Source organism: Sminthopsis crassicaudata, chromosome 2 (assembly GCF_048593235.1).
Source record: "Sminthopsis crassicaudata isolate SCR6 chromosome 2, ASM4859323v1, whole genome shotgun sequence".
Lineage (NCBI taxonomy): Eukaryota > Metazoa > Chordata > Mammalia > Dasyuromorphia > Dasyuridae > Sminthopsis > Sminthopsis crassicaudata.
In genome coordinates, this window is record NC_133618.1 from 11,617,385 (window position 1) to 11,640,994 (window position 23,610).

At 37.1% G+C, this 23,610-nt stretch overlaps 1 protein-coding gene across 1 annotated transcript in view; it reads left to right on the top strand.

Annotated features, from left to right (window-relative positions):
* Nucleotides 1-23,610, top strand: part of CDCA2 (cell division cycle associated 2) — a 41,265-nt gene that overhangs the window by 10,856 nt on the left and 6,799 nt on the right. Inside the window, exons 5-13 of the mRNA XM_074285432.1 lie at nt 4,944-5,088; nt 6,860-7,071; nt 9,976-10,066; nt 13,640-13,866; nt 15,980-16,064; nt 18,776-19,002; nt 20,352-20,430; nt 21,160-21,248; nt 22,170-22,310. Of these exons, the coding sequence (XP_074141533.1) occupies nt 4,944-5,088; nt 6,860-7,071; nt 9,976-10,066; nt 13,640-13,866; nt 15,980-16,064; nt 18,776-19,002; nt 20,352-20,430; nt 21,160-21,248; nt 22,170-22,310 (1,296 nt within the window). The remainder of the gene's footprint in view (nt 1-4,943; nt 5,089-6,859; nt 7,072-9,975; nt 10,067-13,639; nt 13,867-15,979; nt 16,065-18,775; nt 19,003-20,351; nt 20,431-21,159; nt 21,249-22,169; nt 22,311-23,610) is intronic.

Here is a 23,610-nt window from a genome sequence, read left to right on the forward strand (position 1 = left end):
CTGAGAAGGTTGTCTATCATAGATGACTTAATTACCTTTCATCTCAACACTTTTAAGCATTCTGGCTTCCAATGTTATTAGCTCAAACTGCTCTGTCCAGTCGCCAGTCTTTTAATCGCCAGATCAAATAGTTTTTTCCCCATTCCTTCCAGAGTCTCTCTTGCTTTTCATAATATTGTTCTCTCTCCCAGTTTTCTTCTTACCTGTTCCAAAAAGTCCTAGCACGCTGCTGGCACAGTGCTAATTCCCTTCTCTTCCTCATTCTTTGATCTTTGTTCATAACATGCCCACCAGCAGTATATCTTCCTGGGCCCTCTTCTCCTTCTATACCCCAAAGACATTCATGATGAGTCTGTTAAAGTTACACTATACCACAAAGGAGGAATTCCATAGGCATAGTTATAGTCTAGGTTGTGATCCGAAAAATCTGTGATTGAGCCACTAACATGGCATTCTCGGTGAGCATTTTCACTCCCATCCCCACCCAGCAACCCTAGAACTTGGATTAAATTCCCTATGATCAATGTGAAATAGAATCTGGATGATCGTGGCACTGATGCACAGGCAAGGTTCTGCATCGTTAAGGGATTTCTGTGCCAGGAAACATCCAAAAACAAACCAGTCGTAAAATCAGCGTAACCCTCACATGTTACCACTCATGGGATGTTAAAAGTCCAAAGGAAAGGGCCTCCAGCCTCTTGGCTATAGATCTTCTGCCATTCATTCTTAGAGGGACTAGATGAAAATGTTACAGGAAGAAACGGTGGCTGAAGTGTTAGTCTGCCAATGAAGAGGAGTCCCCACAACAAGGGGAGGAGGGATGTGTTCAGAATTCTAGAATCTTAGAAGTAGAAAGGACCTTGGCAACCCATGTATGTATGAATTGGCATTTTACTCCTCGACACCTTCGATAGTGGGGAGATAGGAAAAATTATTGGAAAAGAAAATGTGAAGAGCTTAGACTGATTCATTGGTCCTTCAGAAATCACTCCAATGTTAACAGCTCCTTTTTCAGGCTCTGCTTTCATTGTTTTGTTTGAAATGCTATAAATTTCCAGAATTTTATACTTAAGTGAAATACAGATAGAAAAACACATTTCTAGGTCAAAAATAGGAATTTTGAAGTAGTTCTATTTGTTCCCTTCTATCAGTAAAGCTCACTTAATACTTTCTTGAATTACTGGCTTGACTTTTTTTTTTTGTATTAAATATTTGTGTCATAAAGGTCTAGTTTGCATCATAAATGCATGTGACCTTATTTGAATTTAAAACATCCTACTTGATTTGGTAGCAGTGACCTTGCTTTATGAACACATTTGACTAAAACTAAAATTCAATGTGAACAGATCACCAACAAACATGGCATCAAGATTTTAACTGCTCTTCTTCCACTCTAGAACTTAATGGAAGGTAATTTGAAAGCCTAACAGAATTTTTTATTTGTGCTATTTTCTGTGATTGGAAAAATACTTACTCTTTGTTTAGTGTAACTTTTGATAGAAATGGAAAATTAGTTGTTGAGGTTCTCCCCCCCCAAAAGAATAGAAATAAAGAAAATAAGGTTGGGGGGAACAATAGGGAAGAATTTTAATGCATGATAGAAATTCACTTACCAGAGAAGAGAAAATGTGAAAAAATTGTGTACAGTTACATTTTTTCTCCATTACTCTACATAAAGCTTCCTTTATTTTATTTTATTTTATTTTTTTGACTTGCCATTGCAAGCAGGAACCTTGGCAATAGAATTGCGTATACGATGCAAAAGCTTCAGATCTATTAAACAATTCTATATGTCCTTTTTTTCTCTCCTATTTAATTCCTTAGTTAAAATGGAAAGTCACCTCATAGTGGAGTTAATGTCTACTTTCTTTTGCCTTTTCCATCTTTTTATTGAACTAGTTTAGGGGTTCCAAGCCTTACCTATCTCTTTTTCTGGCTGGGATTTCTGAGAAGTCTCCACTAAATGATTTCTTCCAGTTCGTCGTCCTTCCAGAGTTCTCCGATTCATAATAGATCATTGTCTTCACAATGCAGAGCGTGGAACATTTCTGAAATCAATAAGATTATCAGAAGCTATGGGAGAAAGAATTAAGAAAAATAAATGACTTGGCTAGCCCCAAACTTGGATGGCTCCTTAATAGTCTTTGAAGAAGAAATACATTTTGCATACATTGTTTTCGTTGTTTTGAAAGCATTTGTGAACTCAGCTCAAGGCACTTGACCCAGTTACTCTGCTTATTATTGGTATTGTCTTAATGTCTTTATCTTGAACATATAGATAGAGGAAGTGTGTATGGCTCAGTGGATAGAGAGCTAACCTCCAAGGCAGGAAGACTAGGGTTCTATCAGTTCTGATACCGACTAGCTTTATAGTCTTGGACAAGTCACTTCATCTTTAAAGTGTAGAACAGGTGAGTTCCCTCTGCATGTGAAATCTCAGATCCAGTTGTTGTCCAGATTACTGCTGAAGCATTGAACACCTGTGCATTTGGATCTAGAACATAGACTAGACATTCCCTTTTGATTAGGCAAATTCTTACATTATGATAAAGATACATGATGAAATGATGGGCGTACAAGACTGAGATAATCCAAAAAAGGGGCATTGTTCCCATTTCCTTTCTCCTTACTATCACTCTAATGTTCCAGTTACTCTTTGACCAAGTTTCATTTTATGTTAACAGGTTCAATGTTGAAACATGATTCTCCACTTTTGAGAGTGGGAAAACCCTTATAAAATCATTTATAAAAGGTTTTTTTAATGTCTATTAATGATACTAAATATAATGCTTCTTTTAAGAAATTTTAGGACAATTCTAAAATTAACAATATTATGGGCATTTACTGTTTTGCAAAGAACATTTTTGGTTTTCTTTTTAAGTGCTTTTTAAAACTTAGGGTTTTCTTGGAAGGAGGTAAACTGATGCCTTAGTCATTTTGCTAGAATCATGAAGCTTCTTAGAACTATAACTACATCAGCATCACCATAAAAAACCAAACTGGAGATAGCTTTTGTTAGCTATGCATTTTTACATGAACTTGGGTTTTTGGAAGTTTTTTTTTGTTTTTTGTTTTTTTTTTTAATAACTTAACCTTCCCAGGTTTGCCTCACTATTCATAATTCGTGTTGGCATATAACTACTTAAAAGTGAAAAATTATAAGAATGACAAAAATCTTATCAAATACATGCTTCCTAGAGACAAACACCTGATTGATGCTCCTGAGCCTGAGGGGAAAATAGCTTCCTGAGAAAAGAGCATTGGCTGCAGTTACAGTTTGGGTCCTCAATTTCTTCATCTATAAAAACAGGGAATTACATATATATGTATGTAAATTATATACATATATAAAAAATCCGCCTTCAGTCTGTTACTACGGGCATTTAGCTTTGGAACAAAGCTCTGCCAGAGAGGGCCCAGGCAGAGGCAGCAAACTTGGCTGAGAAAACACCGAAGCCCCTTGGGTGGAGAAGCTAAACCCTCTAGGCTCCCAGCTTCAGCCTTTCACAAGGTTGGGACTGTGTTGCCAAATTGGTGCTTCTCTGGTTATTTCATAATAGCTAATAATCTGATTAGAGAAAAAGACATTGAGGTTTGGAGATTTAATTTGAAATCCTTAGCAAAGTATTTATATCCTAAACAAGGAATTTTTTTTTTAAACAACAGTATCATTTTTGTCTTGGAAGAAAGAAGTCTTCTGGTCTGGTTGTTTGTCCTAATTCTCGGGCCCTTCTCCTTTAAACTGATTGTTGTTGCCCATTCAATTTTGCAACATCAAACTAGGAATAGAATTCATGTTGTCATCATTGGACAACCTGGTGACAAACTTTTATTCTTAAAACATATAGATAATAAGACTATAACAATAACATCTGGGTCATGGGTCCATTTTGACCTTCTATTGGTACATAGTTTAAGATAGTGGTCTGTGTTTAGAGGATATCCTGCCAGATTGCTCTTCCCAACAATTTTTACTAAATAATGAATTCTTATTCCAAAACTAAAATCTTTACAGTTGTCATACACGTTACTATAGTCCTTTATTACTGTGTATTACATGTCTATTTTGTTCCACTGATCAATCTTTCTGTTTCTTAGCCACTACCAGATAGTTTTGATAATTACTGCTTTATAATATTGTTTAAAATCTGGTTTTGCTGAATCTCATTCCTTTTCATTTTTCTCCCATTAGTTTCTTTGAAATTCTTGACTTTTTGTTCTTCCAAATGACTTTTAGTATTAATTTTTCTGACTTAGTAAAATTCTTTTATAGTAATTTAATTGAGATTTCATTGACTAAACAGTTTAGGTAAAATTGCATGAACAATTACTATTTCTCAGATTATTTCAATCTGACTTTATTTGTATAAAGTGTTTCATAATTACATTTATATAGTTCCTGAACCTGTATACTCTCAGGTACTTTATATTGTCCATAGATATTTTAGATGCCTACAAGACTATCGATGACGCAGAGTAGTTTTCTTGTTCATCTTTTTAAATTAAATCTATTTTAGCTTTAACTTTGAGGTCTTGATTGCTGCCTCAGTCTGCTCTTCCCTGCATTAGCTGAAGCTAGAGATTTTTTGATACTATAGTGTAGAGCTAGTTATATCCCAACCGAGATAAAATTTTGGGTTTGTTTAAAATACTCTGTTTTAACTAGATATTATGTTCCCAACAATTCTTGTGTTCGTCTTTGCAAGTAGTCCTTTGGTTCATGTGGAGAAGGGTTTTATGTCTGGGGAAGAAGGTTACAAATAGGATGTTTTCAAACAAATGCATTTTCTAGGAAGGAAAACATTCATTTACCTGTTCAACAAACTCATATTATCAGTTTCCTGAATTTAATACAGTTATTTATCTTGTCATAGCTAAGTGGATAATGCTTAAATGGTGTAATTTTAGGTGGATTGACCTAGCCTGTTCTTCATATACTTTAGCAGGCCAGCCCTTTTCGATATAGAAATGGTGATTCGTTAAGAGAGCGAATTTCTGCCTTCCAATCTGCTTTTCACCAAGTAAAGGAAAACGAAGGAAAACCTGGACATTTAGGGCCAGAAGGAGAATTTCAGGCAGCAGACTGCAGTAAGTAAACAGTTAATTTTGTCCAAAATTCTTATTCAAAATAAATTATTAGCTAGGGTTCCTGATGTAAAAATGTGTTTGAATACATGTTGAGTATTTTTGAGTTGCCCATTGTCTAAGCAATATACTTAATCCAGCAAATGTTTATTGAGACATGAACTGCTTGCCATTGTAGTAAAAATATTGTTTATGATCATATGTTATCTCTCCCCCCAACTTTTAAACTCTGCTAATAAAGCAGTGGTCATCTTTAATTGTGGAATCACAAAAGCTATGAAAAAAGAAAATTAACTTGACATTACTGTGCCTGTTGTCATGGTGATATAGCCTTAGTGGGTTAGATTCTAACAATTGCTTAGAAGCATCTTCAAATACAAATATATAGTCTTATGACTCATGCTCTGTAATAGAAAGTCAAAAAACCTTGAGACCTTTTCCTCCAATGCATATATTCTAAAACAAACATTACCCATTTATATTTGTGATTTTTTTTTTAAAATTAATTTTTAGCTACTTCTCAACTGCATGACATTTCAGTGCTTTTGACATAGTAGGTCATATATATAATATAGAAAATTTGCTGATGACAGAATTTCTGTGAGATAATAACTGAATTACAGTATAGCCTACCAGGCTAAATTCAACAAAAAAAGCTTTTTAAAATGTCTACTGTTTTGGGCATCTAGAAATATAAAAAAGCTTAGATAATATGACTTCTATTAGAGTTTATGATGAAGTGGGGGACTCAGATAAGAAGATAAGAGAATTTAAAATTTTCATAGACATTGTAAGACGTAATTGCTACATGAAACTCTTTTAAGTCTTGCTTACTATTTTAAATATAAAATAAATCTAACAAGTGTTTTTCAAAGCTATCCCCCTTGCCTCTGATACTTTTAGTCTGTCATCTGTTCTGTACGTTGCTTTGAATAATACTTCCTTGATTCTTATCTGTCCTTGTCATAGTCCCCTTCTGCCCAATTCCCTTGTAACAAATAAGCAGTCAAAATAAATGAGTTTTGAACAGAGCACCAGCCCTGAAGTCAGGAGGACCTGAGTTCAAATCTGGCCTTAGACAAAATGCTTTCTAACTGTGTGACCCTGGGCAAGTCACTTAAACCCTAATCTCCTCCGCAAAAATAAATAAATATGGCTTTGTCAAAATTCAATTTGATTTGGGTAATAAAAGATGTGTCTGAATGTAACATATGGAAGGAGAAAAAAAATAGTGGCCTGGGTACTACTGATATGAGTGACCCAGAAGCCATTTCTGGAAACATAGTGAGGCATTGGGCTGAGTCCTATTTTAAGGCAAGGTTGCACAAGAGATGATGGTTGTTTGTGGAGGCCAATCAGGGTTGTAAACTGCTTGGAGATGAAACCATTGAGGTTTTCTGAATTGAGGAGTCACCTTGCCAAGATAAATGTGCTGAAGAGCCCCTTAGTAAAGGGGTATTTAGAATTTTAGATAAGTATTAGAACTTTTTTCTTTTTGTGGTTTTGAAGTGTATAACCTTGAGTTACCCAATTTTGTTACATTTGCCTTTTATCCATGTTAGTGGTTTTTGCCTTTTTTCTTTTTTTAAATAGTATTTCAAAATGATTTCATTTTTAAGAGAACTTGTCCTTACAAAATATTCAGAATTATACATAGAATATTTGAAAGGGTTCAAGAATAAATTGTTTAAATAATTTTAAAGCAGTCTTTAATTTTTTGTCTTTCCCTTTTACTCCTTCCTCCCCCTCAATAAAAAAAAAAATTGGAATTCAGCTAAAATCAAAAGCCCAAAACATTGTGAACAGCCCAAGCCGTGTGGAGAATTATCATCAAAGCGAAGACGAATATCTTATCAGAGAGATTTAAAGGAAAATATAGCTGATGGTGAAAAAAAATTGACTGACATCCAGCTATGCCATATTGCTACTTTTCCTGAAGCAAATCGAATTTATACCTGTGAAACTTCTACGACAGATCATTCTAAGGTATTACCTGAAAAAGAAAGTTATCAGGAGTTAGTGGTCGTACTTTTATTTAAGTAGCACTTGATTCTCTGCTGAGCTTGCTGTGGCAGACAGTTGTGTGTGGTGGTTGGGTGTTATGGATTGGGGGTGGCTGCTGAGTGTATAATACCCTTAAATTTTCATGTGATTCCTTTGGTTTTGTTACATCAAATGCCCCTTCTGAAAGGGGGCCTTCTCTAATGAAATAAAAGATGAAATCTTTCTGTATTTTAAAAAATTAGGCATTTCTACCCTAGGATCTGGGTAAATTTTTTTTTTTTAATTTTTTTTATTATATATATATATATATTTTTATAATATTATCCCTTGTATTCATTTTTCCAAATTACCCCCCTCCCTCTATTCCCTCCCCCCGATGACAGGCAATACCATACATTTTACATGTGTTACAATATAGTCTAGGTACAATACATGTGTGTGAATATCATTTTCTTGTTGCACAATAAACATTAGAGTCCGAAGGTACATGCAACCTGGGCAGACAGATATTAGTGCTAACAATTTACATTCACTTCCCAGTTTTTCTTCTCTGGGTGTAGCTACCTCTGTCCATCATTGATCAACTGGAAGTGAGTTGGCTCTTCTTTATGTTGAAGATTTCCACCTCCATCAGAATACATCCTCATACAGCATTGTTGTTGAAGTGTATAGTGATCTTCTGGTTCTGCTCATTTCACTCAGCATCAGTTGATTTAAGTCTCTCCAGGCCTCTCTGTATTCCTCCTGCTGGTCATTTCTTACCGAGCAATAATATTCCATAACCTTCATATACCACAATTTACCCAACCATTCTCCAACTGATGGACATCCATTCATCTTCCAGTTTCTAGCTACAACAAAAAGAGCTGCCACAAACATTTTGGCACATATATGTCTCTTTCCGCTCTTTAGTATTTCTTTGGGATATAATCCCAGTAGTAGCGCTGGCTGGGTCAAAGGGTATGCACAGTTTGATAACTTTTTGGGCATAATTCCAGATTGCTCTCCAGAATGGCTGGATTCTTTCGCAACTCCACCAGCAATGTATTAGTGTCCCAGTTTCCCCACATCCCCTCCAACATTTGTCATTATTGGTTCCTGTCATCTTAGCCAATCTGACAGGTGTGTAGTGGTATCTCAGAGTGGTCTTAATTTGCATTTCTCTGATCAGTACTGATTTGGAACACTCTTCCATGTGAGTGGATATAGTTTCAATTTCTTCCTCTGAGAATTGTCTGTTCATATCCTTTGACCATTTATCAATTGGAGAATGGTTCGGTTTCTTATAAATTATGGTCAGTTCTCTATATATTTTGGATATGAGACCTTTGTCGGAACCTTTGTTTTTAAAAATATTTTCCCAATTTGTTACTTCCCTTCTAATCTTGTTTGCATTAGTATTATTTGTACAGAAACTTTTTAGTTTGATGTAATCAAAATCTTCTATTTTGTGATCAATAATGATCTCTAGTTCTCCTCTGGTCATAAATTCCTTCCTCCTCCACAAGTCTGAGAGGTAGATTATCCTCTGCTCCTCTAATCTATTTATTATCTCCCTCTTTATGCCTAAATCATGGATCCATTTTGATCTTATCTTGGTATATGGTGTTAAGTGTGGATCCATATCTAATTTCTGCCATACTAATTTCCAGTTTTCCCAACAGTTTTTTCCGAATAATGAATTTTTATCCCTAATGTTGGAATCTTTGGGTTTGTCAAAGATTAGATTGCTATAGATGTATCCTTTTTTGTCCTTTGTATCTAATCTGTTCCACTGATCTACCGGTCTATTTCTTAGCCAATACCAAATGGTTTTGGTGACTGCTGCTATATAATATAGCTTTAGATCAGGTACACTTAGACCACCTTCCTCTGACTTTTTTTTCATTAGTTCCCTTGCAATTCTCGACCTTTTATTCTTCCATATGAATTTTGTTGTTATTTTTTCTAGGTCATTGAAATAGTTTCTTGGGAGTCTGATTGGTATAGCACTAAATAAATAGATTAGTTTGGGGAGTATTGTCATCTTTATTATATTCGCTCGGCCTATCCAAGAGCACTGAATGTCTTTCCAATTATTTAAATCTGACTTTATTTTTGTGGCAAGTGTTTTGTAATTTTTCTCATATAATTCCTGACTTTTCTTTGGTAGATGGATTCCCAAATATTTTATACTCTCAACATTTGTTTGGAATGGAATTTCTCTTTGTATCTCTTGCTGTTGCATTTTGTTAGTGATATATAAAAATGCTGAGGATTTATGTGGATTTATTTTGTATCCTGCCACTTTGGTGAAATTTTGAATTATTTCTAGTAGCTTTTTAGCAGAGTCTTTGGGGTTCTCTAAGTATACCATCATGTCATCTGCAAAAAGTGATAGTTTAATTTCCTCATTTCCTACTCTAATTCCTTGAATCTCTTTCTCGGCTCTTATTGCCGAAGCTAGCGTTTCTAGTACTATATTGAATAGTAAATGGTGATAGTGGGCAACCTTGTTTCACTCCTGGATCTGGGTAAATTTTTAAGACTACCATAGTTTAAGAATTCATTTCTGACAGTGTAAACATATTCTGCTAAATAAAACAACTCCTAACATATATCTTCATTGAGCAAAATCTGGCCTGTTCTAGAGATTACCAGAGAATCCAGGTTTATAGAAATAAGGTAACTAGAAAATGAGTATTTGTCTTCTAAATTTGACCCAGGAAGATTCCCTCTGCCTGTTAAAAGTGAAAACAGATAGTTATTACTATTCCTGTGCCCAGTTACCATTTTGAAGCCAAATTGAAAACAGGAGTATTTTGTCCAGATTGGAGAAGAAATCTGCATTTGCTTAGTTGGTGTTTTGCAATTAAGTTGACCTTAATCAGCACTTTTTCCCCTTAGGAATCATCTTTTGATCCGTCCATTGTTGCACAGTCTGGATGCTCAGTTTTAGAGGAGACTTCACTGAAAAATCTCTCAGGGGCTGCAAAGGGTAATTATTCCGATTGTTATTGTGGTGACCTCATGCTCTCTTTAAAATGCACTCCTAATATCTCATTTACATAGTACTAGAAGGTTGGCAAAATGTTTATTGTTTTGTCTCATTGGGCCCTTGCAACATCTCTGGGAGGTAAGTGCTGTTATCATCCCCATTTCACAGATGAGGAAACTGAATCAACCAGAGTGAAGTGATTTGTCCAGGGCACACAGCTAGTCAGTTTCTGAGGCCAGATTGGGTTGACCTCAGGTCTTCCGACTCCAGGGTGCAGCACTTTTGCACTTTGCCATTATTTTAGAACTCCCATTCTGGGAGGATCAACCAATGCTTGTAAGATATTCCCCAAACCTAGCATGCCTGAGACTCATCAGCATGTTAATAGGCATAATCCATCTGTTAGAGACAAGATAATGTGGTTTGAATAGTATTTGTCTAAAGGTATTTAAGCAGAGGACATAAAATCTGCTAATCAGATTTGGATAATATTAGGCCCTCCCTGCTCTGCAGGAATTATTATTAATCACTGTTCACTTTCCATGTCTCATGATCCAACTAATTATCAGACTTTTTCCTTTTTGCTTCTGTTCAAAAGCTCACTTCTGACTAGTTTTCCCAGCAGTGCATCCTAACCTCCATTCCTGCAAAGACTGAGGCCCATTGAGTTCTCGGGTCATTTCCTAAACTTCCAGTGTCCTTCCTTTTACCCTGTAATTTTTACAAAGGCTAATCCTCGGTATATCCATCATGCTCTGTTGCCCTATGCCACCCTCATACTCTTTCTGTTGCTTCCTTTTCTGTGTATATACATGTTCAAATCTCCTCAGACTTAAAAACCCCTGAATTGATTGAATTTTTCTGCTCTCAAACTTTAATAACTACGAAACTTTTTAATATGTTTGTGTACCTTGTATGCCTTTGTTTCTCTTTCTTCCTGTATCTTTAGTTATCTACCTTCTGTTCCTACTTTTCTACAGAAATTAGTTTTTAACTGTTGATTATTCAAAATAGAATCACCTTGATTCCTTTTGCCTGAGTTCTCAAAACTAGAAGAAGTCTTGAACATTTGTAGGCAAGTGCCCGTAATTTGCTTCTATCATACACAATAATAGTGAAAGGCAGTTAAAAAATGTAATTTCTGTAAAGAATTAACCCTTAACCGTTCACGGAACTTTGCTGAGTTTCTGAGATTGGTGGTCATTCACCACTCAGTGTATGTGCTCAGGTAGAAACTGATCTGGCTGCTTGTTAGGGATATTGCAGAAAAGCAGCTCATTTGAGGTTGTGCATTAGGCGAAAGCTCAGTAACAGCCCAGTGAGACTGTTCTCCGGGCTGTCTGTGTTGCAGCCCATTCAGGTTCCCTGAGCATCCAGCCTTGGCCAACATCTTTTTGTGCAGGTGACATCCCAAAATAGGTAGTTTCATTCTTGACTTTCCCTTAAGCTCTAAACTCACATCCACTTAACTAAGACGACCTCTGTACCATCACTTGAAATGCAGTATTTCCCAAACAAAGTTTATTATCTTTACCCCAAAACAATTTTGTTTCCTTACTTTTTTCTAATAGTTGATGTCTTTATTTAGCTGATTGAGTGCTCTTTTGATTCCCCCCCCCCGCCCCTTTTTCTTTACCTTTCAGTTTCCCTCATGTGTAACTCCACAGCCATTCTCCCAGTCCAGATTATTACAGATTATGTTAAATATTCAAATTTCCTAATTAATCATTCCTATCATACATCATTGCTGTATTGGATAAATTTTGCTTTGTGCATTGATCCAAGCATATTATTCTGCTCAAAATCCTTCTGAATTATGTAGCCTACCTGAATAAAGTTCAAACTACCTCCCTAAATTCATAGTATTACATGTTTTAATGTTTATTTAAGCTAAAGTTTTTGAAGGCATTATTACATTTCCCAATAAAGGCCAGGTATGTGACATACTAAAAGGAGATGTTCCTTTGAATCTAAGAGAAATTGGGGGAGGAAGGGGTTGGTAGAGACAAGCATTCACAAGTGGAATCTATGATCCCAAATGTTTGAATAGACTAAAAATGTTTAATAAGCCTCCAAAAGAATTTAGAGAGATTTGTGGAGAAATATGTTCATTACTCACTATTTTAGTGGAAAGTTCAGGAGTTCTTTATAATTTCTAAAAGCTTTGGAAGTTGACTTAAGGCTATTCTTGTCATGCTCTCCCACAAACAGCCATTGGTAACAATTAATGGAGTGCAGGATTGGGGGAGAGGGGGTTATTGATCTCTTTAATGCATTTTTCACAGCTTTCTAAGTTGTGTCAGGGCTATAGTTTTCTTTGATCTTAAGATGTTTTGCTTTATCTCAGAACTGTTAGGGAAAAGTAATTTGACTTAGCAGAGATGGCCTAAAGTATACTGTATATACATTAATGCTTTGGATCTGGACTGCAAATATAGAGGAGTTGAAATTGGGAACCATTGTAATGCATCAGCCCTCTCAGCATTGAAGGGAGGGAACGGGGCTCAGCAGTCTTAGTCTTACTATCAAACTGAGCCCAAGTGTTGTAGAAGCCAATACTCCTGTTCTTCAAGTAAAAAGAAAGAAAACGCAGGTGGCTCAGACAGGTAGAGTTCCATGTCCATTATCACTTGGGGCAGGATCCAGGTCCTTAGATGCTTTCTACTGATTCCCTTTTCCAAGTCATTAATTCTTCAGATTTTGTTATGTAAGAGTTCGGCTAGAGGCTGGAAAAGTTACAAATCATGTGTATTATTGTCCTTTTCCTTATTATTGCTTATCCTTAATCTCAGTATAGATTCAAAGTTTTTATTTTTACTGAGCCTGTGTGTCCTCCCTGTGTCTGGCCCAGGGCCAGTAGTGCAGCCGTGGCCTCCTGGCCCTTTCCTATTGAAGACCAGCAGCTTTTACCTACAGTGTTGGTTCCGGGCCAGTCTTCCCTTCCTTAGGAAACTTGGTGGCCCTTTCATTGCCAGAGGCTCACCACTTTTATCAACCCTTACCAGCTTTCTGCCCCTGCAGCTCAAATAACCTCCTCAGTAGTAGCAGATCAGAGTTGTTTGCCCCCGTGGTTGGCCATGGATTCTAAAGTTTTTTTTTTACATGAATGCTTCTATCTTCGGTGGCATTTTAGAATATTTTTCTCCACACCAAGATCCATAGTGATAATTAAATATCTACCTTTAACACAAACACACTGCCCTGACTTTACTTTCCTGGTCCCTTTGGGCCATGATGTCAGATTCCAGGGCCCTTCCAGGGTCTGTATTCCGGCAGGTTAGCACCAGGGACCGAGGGACTGGCTGGAGTATTTCAACCCCAGCAGCTACACTGAAATGTTTAGTGGTGCGTAGGCGCATCATTTTGCTGTCTCCCAGTACACCTTTGCAGAGAACAGACTTAAAACTAAAAGCTTGCTCTTCTCTCCAGTGTACTGTAGGGTAAGATATTTCACTTAAGAACTAGGGGGGAAAATCCTTTCAAAAGTTGCTTTCTCTGTAAAATGGTTATTTTTTTATCTAGATTGGGCTGACTAGCCCCTAAAGTCTTAACTTTTGTATGTTTCTTTTGAAGGGAAGGACACAGCTGGATGTGCAGAGGAAGAAATAGCAAGTAATGCTGCATCAAGACATCGTGGAAGGAGAAGCAAATTTGAGAAAGAACTGAACACAGAAACATTCAATGAGACCATGCCGCCAATTGCACCTGTGTACCAGGGGGACCTTTCATCTTGCGAGTCCTCCTTCCTTCGATCTGTGCTGAAGAAGACTCCCGTGAAGCTGCTTCTGGAAAGCTTACAGGTACCATCCTTGTAAATAGAGACTTGTGTGGCTAAAAGAGAATTCTTCAACTGGCTATTTGTCTAACTCCGGTCCTTCATTCCCATTATCCTGAACCTCCCTTCATCTTCATAATAATACTATTCCTTTTTCACATCTCATCAGGACACTTAGGCTCTGAAACATCTGCAGATTCATTATAGGAACTATGAAGATCTTGAGGAAGGCTAAAGTATTTGGGCATCGTGGAAAGTCTTAACCTAAGAGGATGGTTCCTGAAATGCTGTTCTCAGATCCACAGGTCATGCCTGGCAGGCTTCCTCTCATCTTGCACCTAGGAAAAGTCTATCTGACAGCTGGTACACCTCATTTAGGCCCAGGTTGATGCTAGCTAACGCCATATAAATATTTAGTGGCAAAACAGATGAGATGATCGCTCCATTCTATGGACTTCAGTTTCAATTGTTTTTTAAATATATCTTACTTCCCCCAAAGCCTCCATTAGTTTCCCTATCCTGCAGCAGAATCATCACTCATGTGTTAAGCACTACTGTGTGCTACATAGGCCTCTGGGTTCATGATAATAGTTGACACTTGGATAACTGAAGGATTCTAATACAGCTTCCTGATTCCCAGGTTCAGCATTCTTTCCACTAACACATGCTGCTCTCTTGTGGAAGAAAGGATAAAATATTTATCAAACTGAGGGAATTTTGAAGTGTGTGCCTATTAATTTGTAGACATTCATTAATCAAAAAGAAGTACGTTTAAGTATTTGATGAATGTCTGTTTCACAAATATGGATATTTGTTGGGAGGGGATTTCTGTAATTATTACAGCAGGTGTTGAATAAATATTTGTTAAACAGAATGTGCCTTTATTGGGGTGCCAATAGGTAGGTACCTATTCAGGACCTAGTGTGTTTTGTCAAAAGGAGTATATTGGGGTGATGCAAGGGAAGTTGGGTCTTTGAGTGGGTGTTGTCTTAAATTTAGGGTTGAAAGCAAAAGAAAACCAGTTGGTCAGAGAGTTGTGTGTTAAAGGGAGCTCGGTGGCTTTTCCTTTGGTGCTTTGCCTTCTTCCCTAGTGAAATCCATGTGGTGCTGGCTTCTATATTTCCCCCGGGTCTATATCTTCTGTCAAGTGTCTGGATTCCTCCATTGTTGGAGGCAGAGAATTGAGTACCAGGCATGGGGGAGCATGGATATCCTGTCATCTTTCTCCACTAATGGGACTCTGCAGACCAGAGGTATAACAGCAGGAAGAGATTTCTGTAAGGAAACAAGTGTAGAAAGGGTGATGGATTTGATTTTGGAAATCCTAAGATCAAATCCCATCTCCTATTTTCTGGGTCCCTATAAAAGAAGAGGGGCTTTCTTCCAGTAACAGATTATATCATCATATAATTCTAGTTATCACTTGTGTGTTTAATGACTAAATGATGACTGTAGTGCAATTTCAAACTTTCTTCACCTTCAGGGGTAAGCAGTAAGTACATTTCTTAATGATTCTATTAAGAAGTTGTCAGAGTTTGCCTAGCTCTCAAATGAGAAGAAACCTGCCAAGCAAGACCTGTGAGTGACATCTGGGAACAGCACTTCAGGAACCATCCTTTTAGGGCTCAAACTGTCTACCGTATCCTGATACCTTGCCACTGCCTTCAAGGCCTTTATAGTTTCTATAATGAATCTGGAAAGTTTTCCAAGTCTGAGAGTCCTTATGAGTTAGATAAGAAAAAGGAAAAGGAATATTGTGATGATAAAGGAAGGCTCAGGATAATGGGAATAAAGGAGGACATAGGAGTTAGTGTCTCTGGCAAGGAGATGCTCAGTCAGCTCTCATAGGCTTTGAAGGTTTTTTTGAAGGTAAGAATAGACATAATTCCCATTTTCATTCTGCTCTATTATGTATAAAACACTTTCCTCACAGGTTTTGAATGAGGATGTGCAAGTATTCATAGTAAGCAATAAGAAGACTCCAATTTCCACTCTGTGCTTCCCAAGTCTGCATTGTACTGAGTGAAATTGAAACAGATTTTAAACATTGACAGTATTCTTGTTAGAAAATGTTTTAAAACTGTTTTCCTAAATAACATTAGGGAGCTAAAATATGTCATTGGGTTTTGTTTTCTTAGGAACATTGTGACACCACTGGTTATGATGGAAAACAATCATTCTCATTCTCAGATCTTTCAAAAGGTTGTGAGGAACTGAAAAACGGTAAGAAAAATTGCATTCTTTTTTGAGACTAAGAAATGTTATTTTTTTGTTACCAATAATTATTTGGTTAGTGCTCTTTTCATTTCCTTATGTCTTTGCACTTCTGCTGAGTAGTATTTCTGTCTTCAGGATCCCTTATAAACCAACAAGCATTTAAAGGCTTGCTATATACTAGGCGCTAGGATAAAGGATAAGCATACTGAGAGGCAAAAAGCAGTCATAGTTTCCAAAGTTCACAGTCTGATGGGAGAGATAGAGCATATACGTGAGGGCGGAGACCACCCAGCAGGCTATTGAAATAGTCCAAGACATGTGTAACCAAGGTATAGGTAGGTTAGACTGGGCGTGACCAACAGGGAAGGCACTCCCTTGGGAGGATCCAAAAAAGCTGCCGCAGCAGGTGCCACTTGGTCTGAGCATTGAAGGAAGCCAGAAGGTAAAGACCAAGAGGGAGGATGCTATTCCAGGCTTGGGGATAGTCTATGATAAGGCTGGAGTAAGGGGGAATCTCTGACACGGGGAACAACAGTGAGGGGCCAGTGATGCTGCTTTGCTGAGTACATAGATGGGGGAAGAAAATAGAATAAAACTGGAAAGGTGAAGTGGCCAAAGACATCAAAGGCTCAAATAGAAAACTTTGTATTTGATCCTTGGTGTAAGAAGGAGGTATAGAAATTTATGAGGAGAGTTTTGTGTGACTTAATTTGATCTGTGCTTTAAGAAGCTTGACTCCTGAGTAGGGGATGGCCTGGGGGCGGAGACCACCCAGCAGACTATTGAAATAGTCCAAGGGTAGAGCATGGGCTGATGAGGGTCTGTACCAAGATGCAGTTAGGGTGGAAGAGAGGGGAACATGTTACAGAGGTACAAATGAGAGGACTTGGTAACTATGAGAGAATGAACCTACATTGGGAACCTGAAATGGTAATGAGAAAGTATGGAGAAGGGAAGGATTTGGGAGGAAAAATACTGAGAACAGTTTTAGATATAATGAGCTTCAGATAACAATTTACAAGCCATCCAGCTCAAGATGTCCAGTAGGCATTTGGTGTTAGCAGACTGGAGGTTGAGAGGCTAGGGCTGGATATCTGGGAGAGTTTCATCCATAGTAGTCGAAGAGATCACCAAGTAAATCATTATAGAGAGGAAAAGAGGAGACAGCACTCAAGAGAGCCTCTGCATAGGGAACACTCATGAAGTATGGCTGTGAGCTAGATGAAAGCCCAGTAAGGGAAGAAAACCAGGAGAGAAGGGTCATGGAAATCTAGAGAGGAGAGAGTGGAAAATCTAGAGAGGAGGGAGTGGAAAATCTAGAGAGGGCTCATTTTTGCCTAGGCAGGGAGAAGGATCTTCTCTTGGGAGATATGGGGCATCTGCAGGGAGATATGAGGAAGAGTGGAGAAGAGGGAACTCAGTCTTTTTAGTGAAATATGAGGCAAGATCTCAACTATGGTTTAGGGGGAAAGGACCATGGGAGGTTGGAGGAGGATTGGAAAGGTTTGAAAAAACACCTCTGCAGAGGGAAGTAGAATGAATTTAGTCCGATGTGAGAGGATTGTCTTGCCTTAGTGAGGGCCCATTTGAGATTATGTAATGTAAATTGGTAGTAGGTCCAATGAACACAATATAAAAAATAACCCCAGGTTTTGTTTAATAGCACGTGAATAGGAGTGAAGGCAGCAGATGGTAGAAGTAATGTCAGGCTGTGGTTTTGTAGAGCGAAGTCTTAGATAAGGGGGAAGGTTCAGAAATGATAGTAGGCTCACTAACTGGTCAAGATGGGGAAAAGAAGGGAATGTATCAGTACAGGGAAAGAACTGAGGGGTCAAGGATTAGTGGTCATATTTGAAGAAGAAGAACAAGGTTTGGAGTTGGAAGATTTAGGAAGGAGTAGAATGGTGACAGATTATTATCCGATCACGATCATGAACCTGCATCACTTTATTGCGAGAGGGAAATGTCTGTAGTTGAGGTGGGGTCGGGGAGAGACTCATGGAGTAAGCTGCAATATTGAAAGGTTAGAGGGTTTGAGAGAGCGCCAGTGCGAATGCTGAAGTCCCCAAAGGGGAAGGCAGGAGTTGGAGGAAAAGGCTGCATAAGCGCTGCTGCTGAGCCTGTTGGAGAGCTCCCTCAAAGGAGGCAGCACATCTCCGGGGAGAACAAATTGAAATTGAAAGCTGATTTGTTACCTTTCAGCAAACTTTTCACAAAGCACAGAAGAAGGGGGTGTTGGGGTGAAATACAAGAATGCTCCATCAGTAGGGATTTGTATACTGCAACCAAGTTCAGAATCACTGGAGCGGGGATGCTGTGTGGAAGGAGGCTAATCACTAGGGAAATGAGATCCGATGGGGTTATTGTTCCCTGGGGTGGGAGGGGGAAGGGTGTGTCTCAGAAAATTCGGTTTCTTTTGGAGCCTATTTAGAACCTGAACTAGAGTGATGGGAGCTGGAGTTAGTAGAAATTCCCTTTTTTCCCCCAGCAGGTATGGGCTTTCCCTGTTATTGATGACTAAGTTTGAGTTGTTGATTTTTCAACTTAACCAATCACTGTGGCAAAAATCTTAAATAGAATTTTACCTCTCGTTTTATATAAATTGTAAAACATTGAAAAAACTCCAAATCATCCTCATTGCTATTCATTTTATATAGCTGTTTTTAAATCTATAGCTTGAAAGTATAAGATTGTTTCCATTTTTTTATCTGCTGCAGAAAAAAGCAGTTTAAAATTCCCAAAACCATGGCACAGAAAGAGAGTTACTTTTGGAGAAGAGCTAAGTCCAGAAGTGTTTGACGAATCATTGCCAGCAAACACCCCGCTGCGAAAAGGGGGTACACCTGCTCGAAATCAAGATGTTAGAAGTATTCATCCTCCCCTTTTCCCAAGACTGTCGGAGGCAATATCTCAACCAAGCTTTGAAGAGCCAGAACAGGAGCTTGTAAGTGAGAAAAGGCCCAGAGAGCCAGGCTCACCCTTGGAGCAATGGCTCCTTTTTGCAAATAGCCTGATTTGGATATTTGAGTCCCATATTTGTGCTTATATGCTTACCGCCTCCATTCCAGGATTGAGGGATGGGGGGAGAGGATGTTTAATTTAAATAGAACAGGTTCAGATTGCTCATTTGCTATAAAAACTAGGAGCTGAATATTGATTTAAAACAAGGCAATTTACCCTATTTTTGTGCCATCCTTTGGCAGTTCATGAAGCCTATGGAGCCTTCTGCAGAAAAATATTTTTAAATGTACATGATAAAATATATAGTGGGATTACAAGGGAAGCCAATTATATTGAAATACTATTATTGTCAATTAAAAAGAAGTTCCAAGTTAAGACTTGGTTTAAACTATTAACATATAGTTATTTATCGTATTTTAAATTTGATGTTCTAATGCTGTGCATGACTAACTTAGTTTCAAATGTGGCCTAAAATTTTTTGATTATTTCTAATGAAGTCTTTCTCATAAGATTTTCTGAGGAAATTATTGGGAGTATTAAATGTACAAGTTTCATTTATAAGCTGTACCCCCTCAAATGAGAGAACATATCTTTGGATCTTTGGAACTTTTATTCACAAAAATCACCATTAACTCTTATTAGGTAGATAAATGTAATGTGTGTGTGTGTGTGTGTGTGTGTGTGTGTGTGTGTGTGTGTGTGTGTTCATTATTTATGAAAGTTCAGCCAATAATGGGAATGGTAAGATTTGGGATTATTGAATCTAAGGCCATATATTTAATACTGCATAAATAGTTTATGTGCAAGAAAAACTTTTTCAAATATTTCTTAGAAGTGTTAAGAAAAGTGATTTTTACAAATAAAATAATAGTGGACAGAGATGTATTATCACTTGTAATTGTGAATTTAATATTTTGCTGTATTGCATGTGTCCATAAACTCAATTTACTGATAAAGGTACCAGAAAATACACTTTTCTTTCAAGAAAATAGCTTCCTTTATATAGTGCTTTACTGTTTACTAAGGAAAAGGAAGTACAAATGCATTATTTTATTTATTTTATTTAGTATTATGTGCTCCCCATTTATAGATTAGGAAAGTGAGACCTCAAATAGTGATATCCTTCCCTCATCTCTGCGGCTCCTGCTTCTTTGCTCCCTTTTCAGATAACATCTGCAGTCTCTCTTTTCTAATTTGATAAGATATATTAGGTTAAATGAATTTGAATCACTCCTTACCGAGGCCTTTATTTGTAAGCAGTTTTTCTCTTGGTCATCTGCTGAATATGAATCTTAATTTTCTTCCCATTCCTTTCAACTCCCCTTTGTCCAGGTAAAAATGGAACCACTCGAAGTGTCTTTTGCAGTTCTAGGACAGGCCACTAATTCTTCATCCTCTGAAACTGTTGAAGGTATGATTTATGTTTTTCATACTATTATTAGTATTTCCTTAAACAAAGTAGTAAATACAAAACAAAGATAGCTTTCCTACTGTTGAGGTAACTTTGAAGATGTTATATTTGGGAATTTTAAAGAGTTAGTTATTGTAAGGATTCTCTTGGTCCTCAGTTCCATAGTAGAAAGTCTGGACAGATAATCTTGTTAGTTAATTCTTTGAAGTAATTGTTAAATTTTAACATTTCTTTACTAACCTATTGAATAGTTCTGATATTTCAGACTGTTAACACATGGAGGTATCCTTGGAATCTCTGAAGATTCTAGCACAGACAAAGACAAACTAGAAAGACTGAGTTACAGGGCCAGCGCCAATCTTAGTTTGCCAAGACACTGATGGAATTAAGTCACTACTGGAAGTCTGCCAGGCCATACAGGGGTGATTTCTTTTATATGATTGTCCACAAGTATCTGTGGTTTAGAGATGCACCATGTCATGAATTGGAAGCAGATGTTTCTGCATCAATGAAACAGAACTGGGTGGTTCTAAGACAGTATGCTCAGTCGACATACTTTGTTTGCAGACTTATCCTGGGCATTTTAAAGGCATCAAGGTAGCAATATCTTCATTGCATTAGAAATGATGAGTTAGATGTTTTAGTGTATGTGTATCTGAGAGGAATCTTCTTTATTATTAGGCAGCTTAAATAAAATTCTGATTTTTGCCATGTGTTTTACTTATTCAGCTTTTGATGCTGTTAATACTTCAAGTAAATGTGAAAAAATTTCCCCTCTCAAAGTTTCTAGAATAACACGATCCGCTAGTAAAAGAAAGGTAAGATATTTTTGGTTTTTTGTTCTATTTTTTTTTTATTAACACTTATAACTCAAAGTTTTGATTGTTAATGTACTTTTGAGTGAAAAAAAAATGGAGTCCTCCATTTGTAAGATACTTTTTGATTAGGTTCCAGTGAGCTCTTAAAAGAGAAATTCTTTAAAACTCCATAGTTTCTCTAATAACTTGTTAATGTAGCTAGCAAGCAAGTGAGCTAGTTCAAGAAAACGTTGTTTTAGAATTTTCTGCTTTTTGTTGTAACTGTATTGTCATTCTGAAATTTTAGTGGGCTGCAGTCAGCCTTGGAGCAATGAGATTCTAAATGCTTATTTTATTAATAAAATCTATTAAACAATATTCTGTTTTAATATTTAAAATTTAATTGCAGTTGACTTTTCCATGATATTGAATTAGGCTTTATTTGTCATTTGTAATTATTTGTAATTTCAAAATATTTAAATGCCCCTTTCTCTGGGTTTTTATACTCTTGAATATTCAGAATACTGGATTCATGAATCATACCTAATCCAATTTATTCTTATTCCTTTTTTTTTTTTCCCTTTTAAAATAAGTTAATAATTTATTCCTTTTCCTTAAAGATAATTGGTATAACAGGTGATACAGGCCTGACTTTATGTGTCAATTCAAGACCAGGTTGGAGACTTTTAGTTTCTAGATTGTCATGAATCATTCTAGCAATTTTCTCCTTCGAGCCTTAAATTTGGTTATCATCACATGAAATGTTGTCTTTGAGAGAAAAGTAACACATGAAAGTGTAAGGGGCAGTGCAGCAAAAAAATAGTAAATAAATTATGTGATTGAGAGAATGTGCTTTTTATCCGTTGTCTTAGTTAATGACTCACACATGAGTTTTAAAACTTAACATCATCTTTCTAACTTCAAATTTTATGTTTGCTACAGCAATCGGTTAATGTTACTGCAGAGGCTGATTTTAGCAACCTAGTTAGTACAGATGTTAAGAATGATAGGGAAAAGAGACCCAGTAAAAAGAAAGCACAAGCAACAAAGAACACAAACCGAACAGCCTCGAAAAGGATACAAGTAAGTAGCTCTGGCCCTTGTCCTTTCTCTATCATGACAGAACCTGGCTCACCGGGGAGGTCAGAGTTCAGGGGATGCAGCCAGTGGCCTCCCTATGGTCATTCAACAGCACAGAAGGAGGCCGCTGCTCTTTGATCATCCTTCATAAGTAGTAGGAGGGAACTCAAGTAACTGACCTTGCTTACTTGAAATTCCATGGCCTCTTTTCTCCAGCATGTGCTTCCCAGACTTTTGTGTTTCTCTTTTCTTGTCTTTTCTGTATCCTTGGCTAGTCAACATGATACTCTTAACAAGTATCTCCCTTAGTACTCCAGGTATGATCGAGGAGTCTAGTATAACACTGGACTTTTGTATTAGTAAGTCCTAAAGATAAATGTTTTGTGGGTTTTTTTTTTTTTTAAGAACCATTTTTACTTTTTTGTAAAATTTGTGGTTTCATTGTCTCCCAATGTTCAGCACGTGCCAAGTCATTAATAAATGTGTGTTGCCTTGGATCAATTAAAACAGCTGCCAGAGCCAGGTTTCTTCCATGTTATAATTGCAATTAAAAAAAAAATGGCTAAATTCAAGACTTCATATCTTATCCTTTTAGTTTCCAGGCTTAATTTGGTCCTTTGCTTTTATGACCAAGATAATTTTGAATGCCTAGTTTGTTTGTTTTTATCATAGACAGATTTCATCCAGCCTAGATGTGTAGAAAAGTGCTCTCTAAAGTGGAGATTTGAGCTACATTCATCCCAATAGTTCAGAATGTTAAGGTGCAAAAAAAGAAGTAACCTTGGAATTAGAGGTTTGGTTGTGCCTTTAGGATATTGGAAAAGTTCAGTCCCAGTTTATACGTCTGTAAAGTGATTACAGTGTACCAACTATATTGTCGAATATTCTTGTGATGATTAAATAATGTACTTTACAACATAAAGTACTATGTGAATATATTATTGTTAATAAAAGTGCACAATAAATATCCAGCCCATTTTTCACCCTAAGGATATAAGGGAACACTATCAGGTACTTTGCAAAAATAAAAAACAACTTAAAAATTCTAAATGAAGTTCTGCTGCTCGGAGTTTTGATATACCTCTCTTGTGGCAGCTCACATCCTCACTAGTGGATCCTGACTCTGCTTTGCTCTGTTCTGTCCGCATTTTACAGGACCCATGAGTGCCCCCCGGGCTGTTTCCCTTTTTGCCATGTGGCCAGATGATCTTGAAACAAAACTTGTGCATCCCTGATGATATCTTATTCACTGTTCTTTCTACAGAATTCTCATTTGGCAATTGCTCTTTGAGTGTTCCAAGAC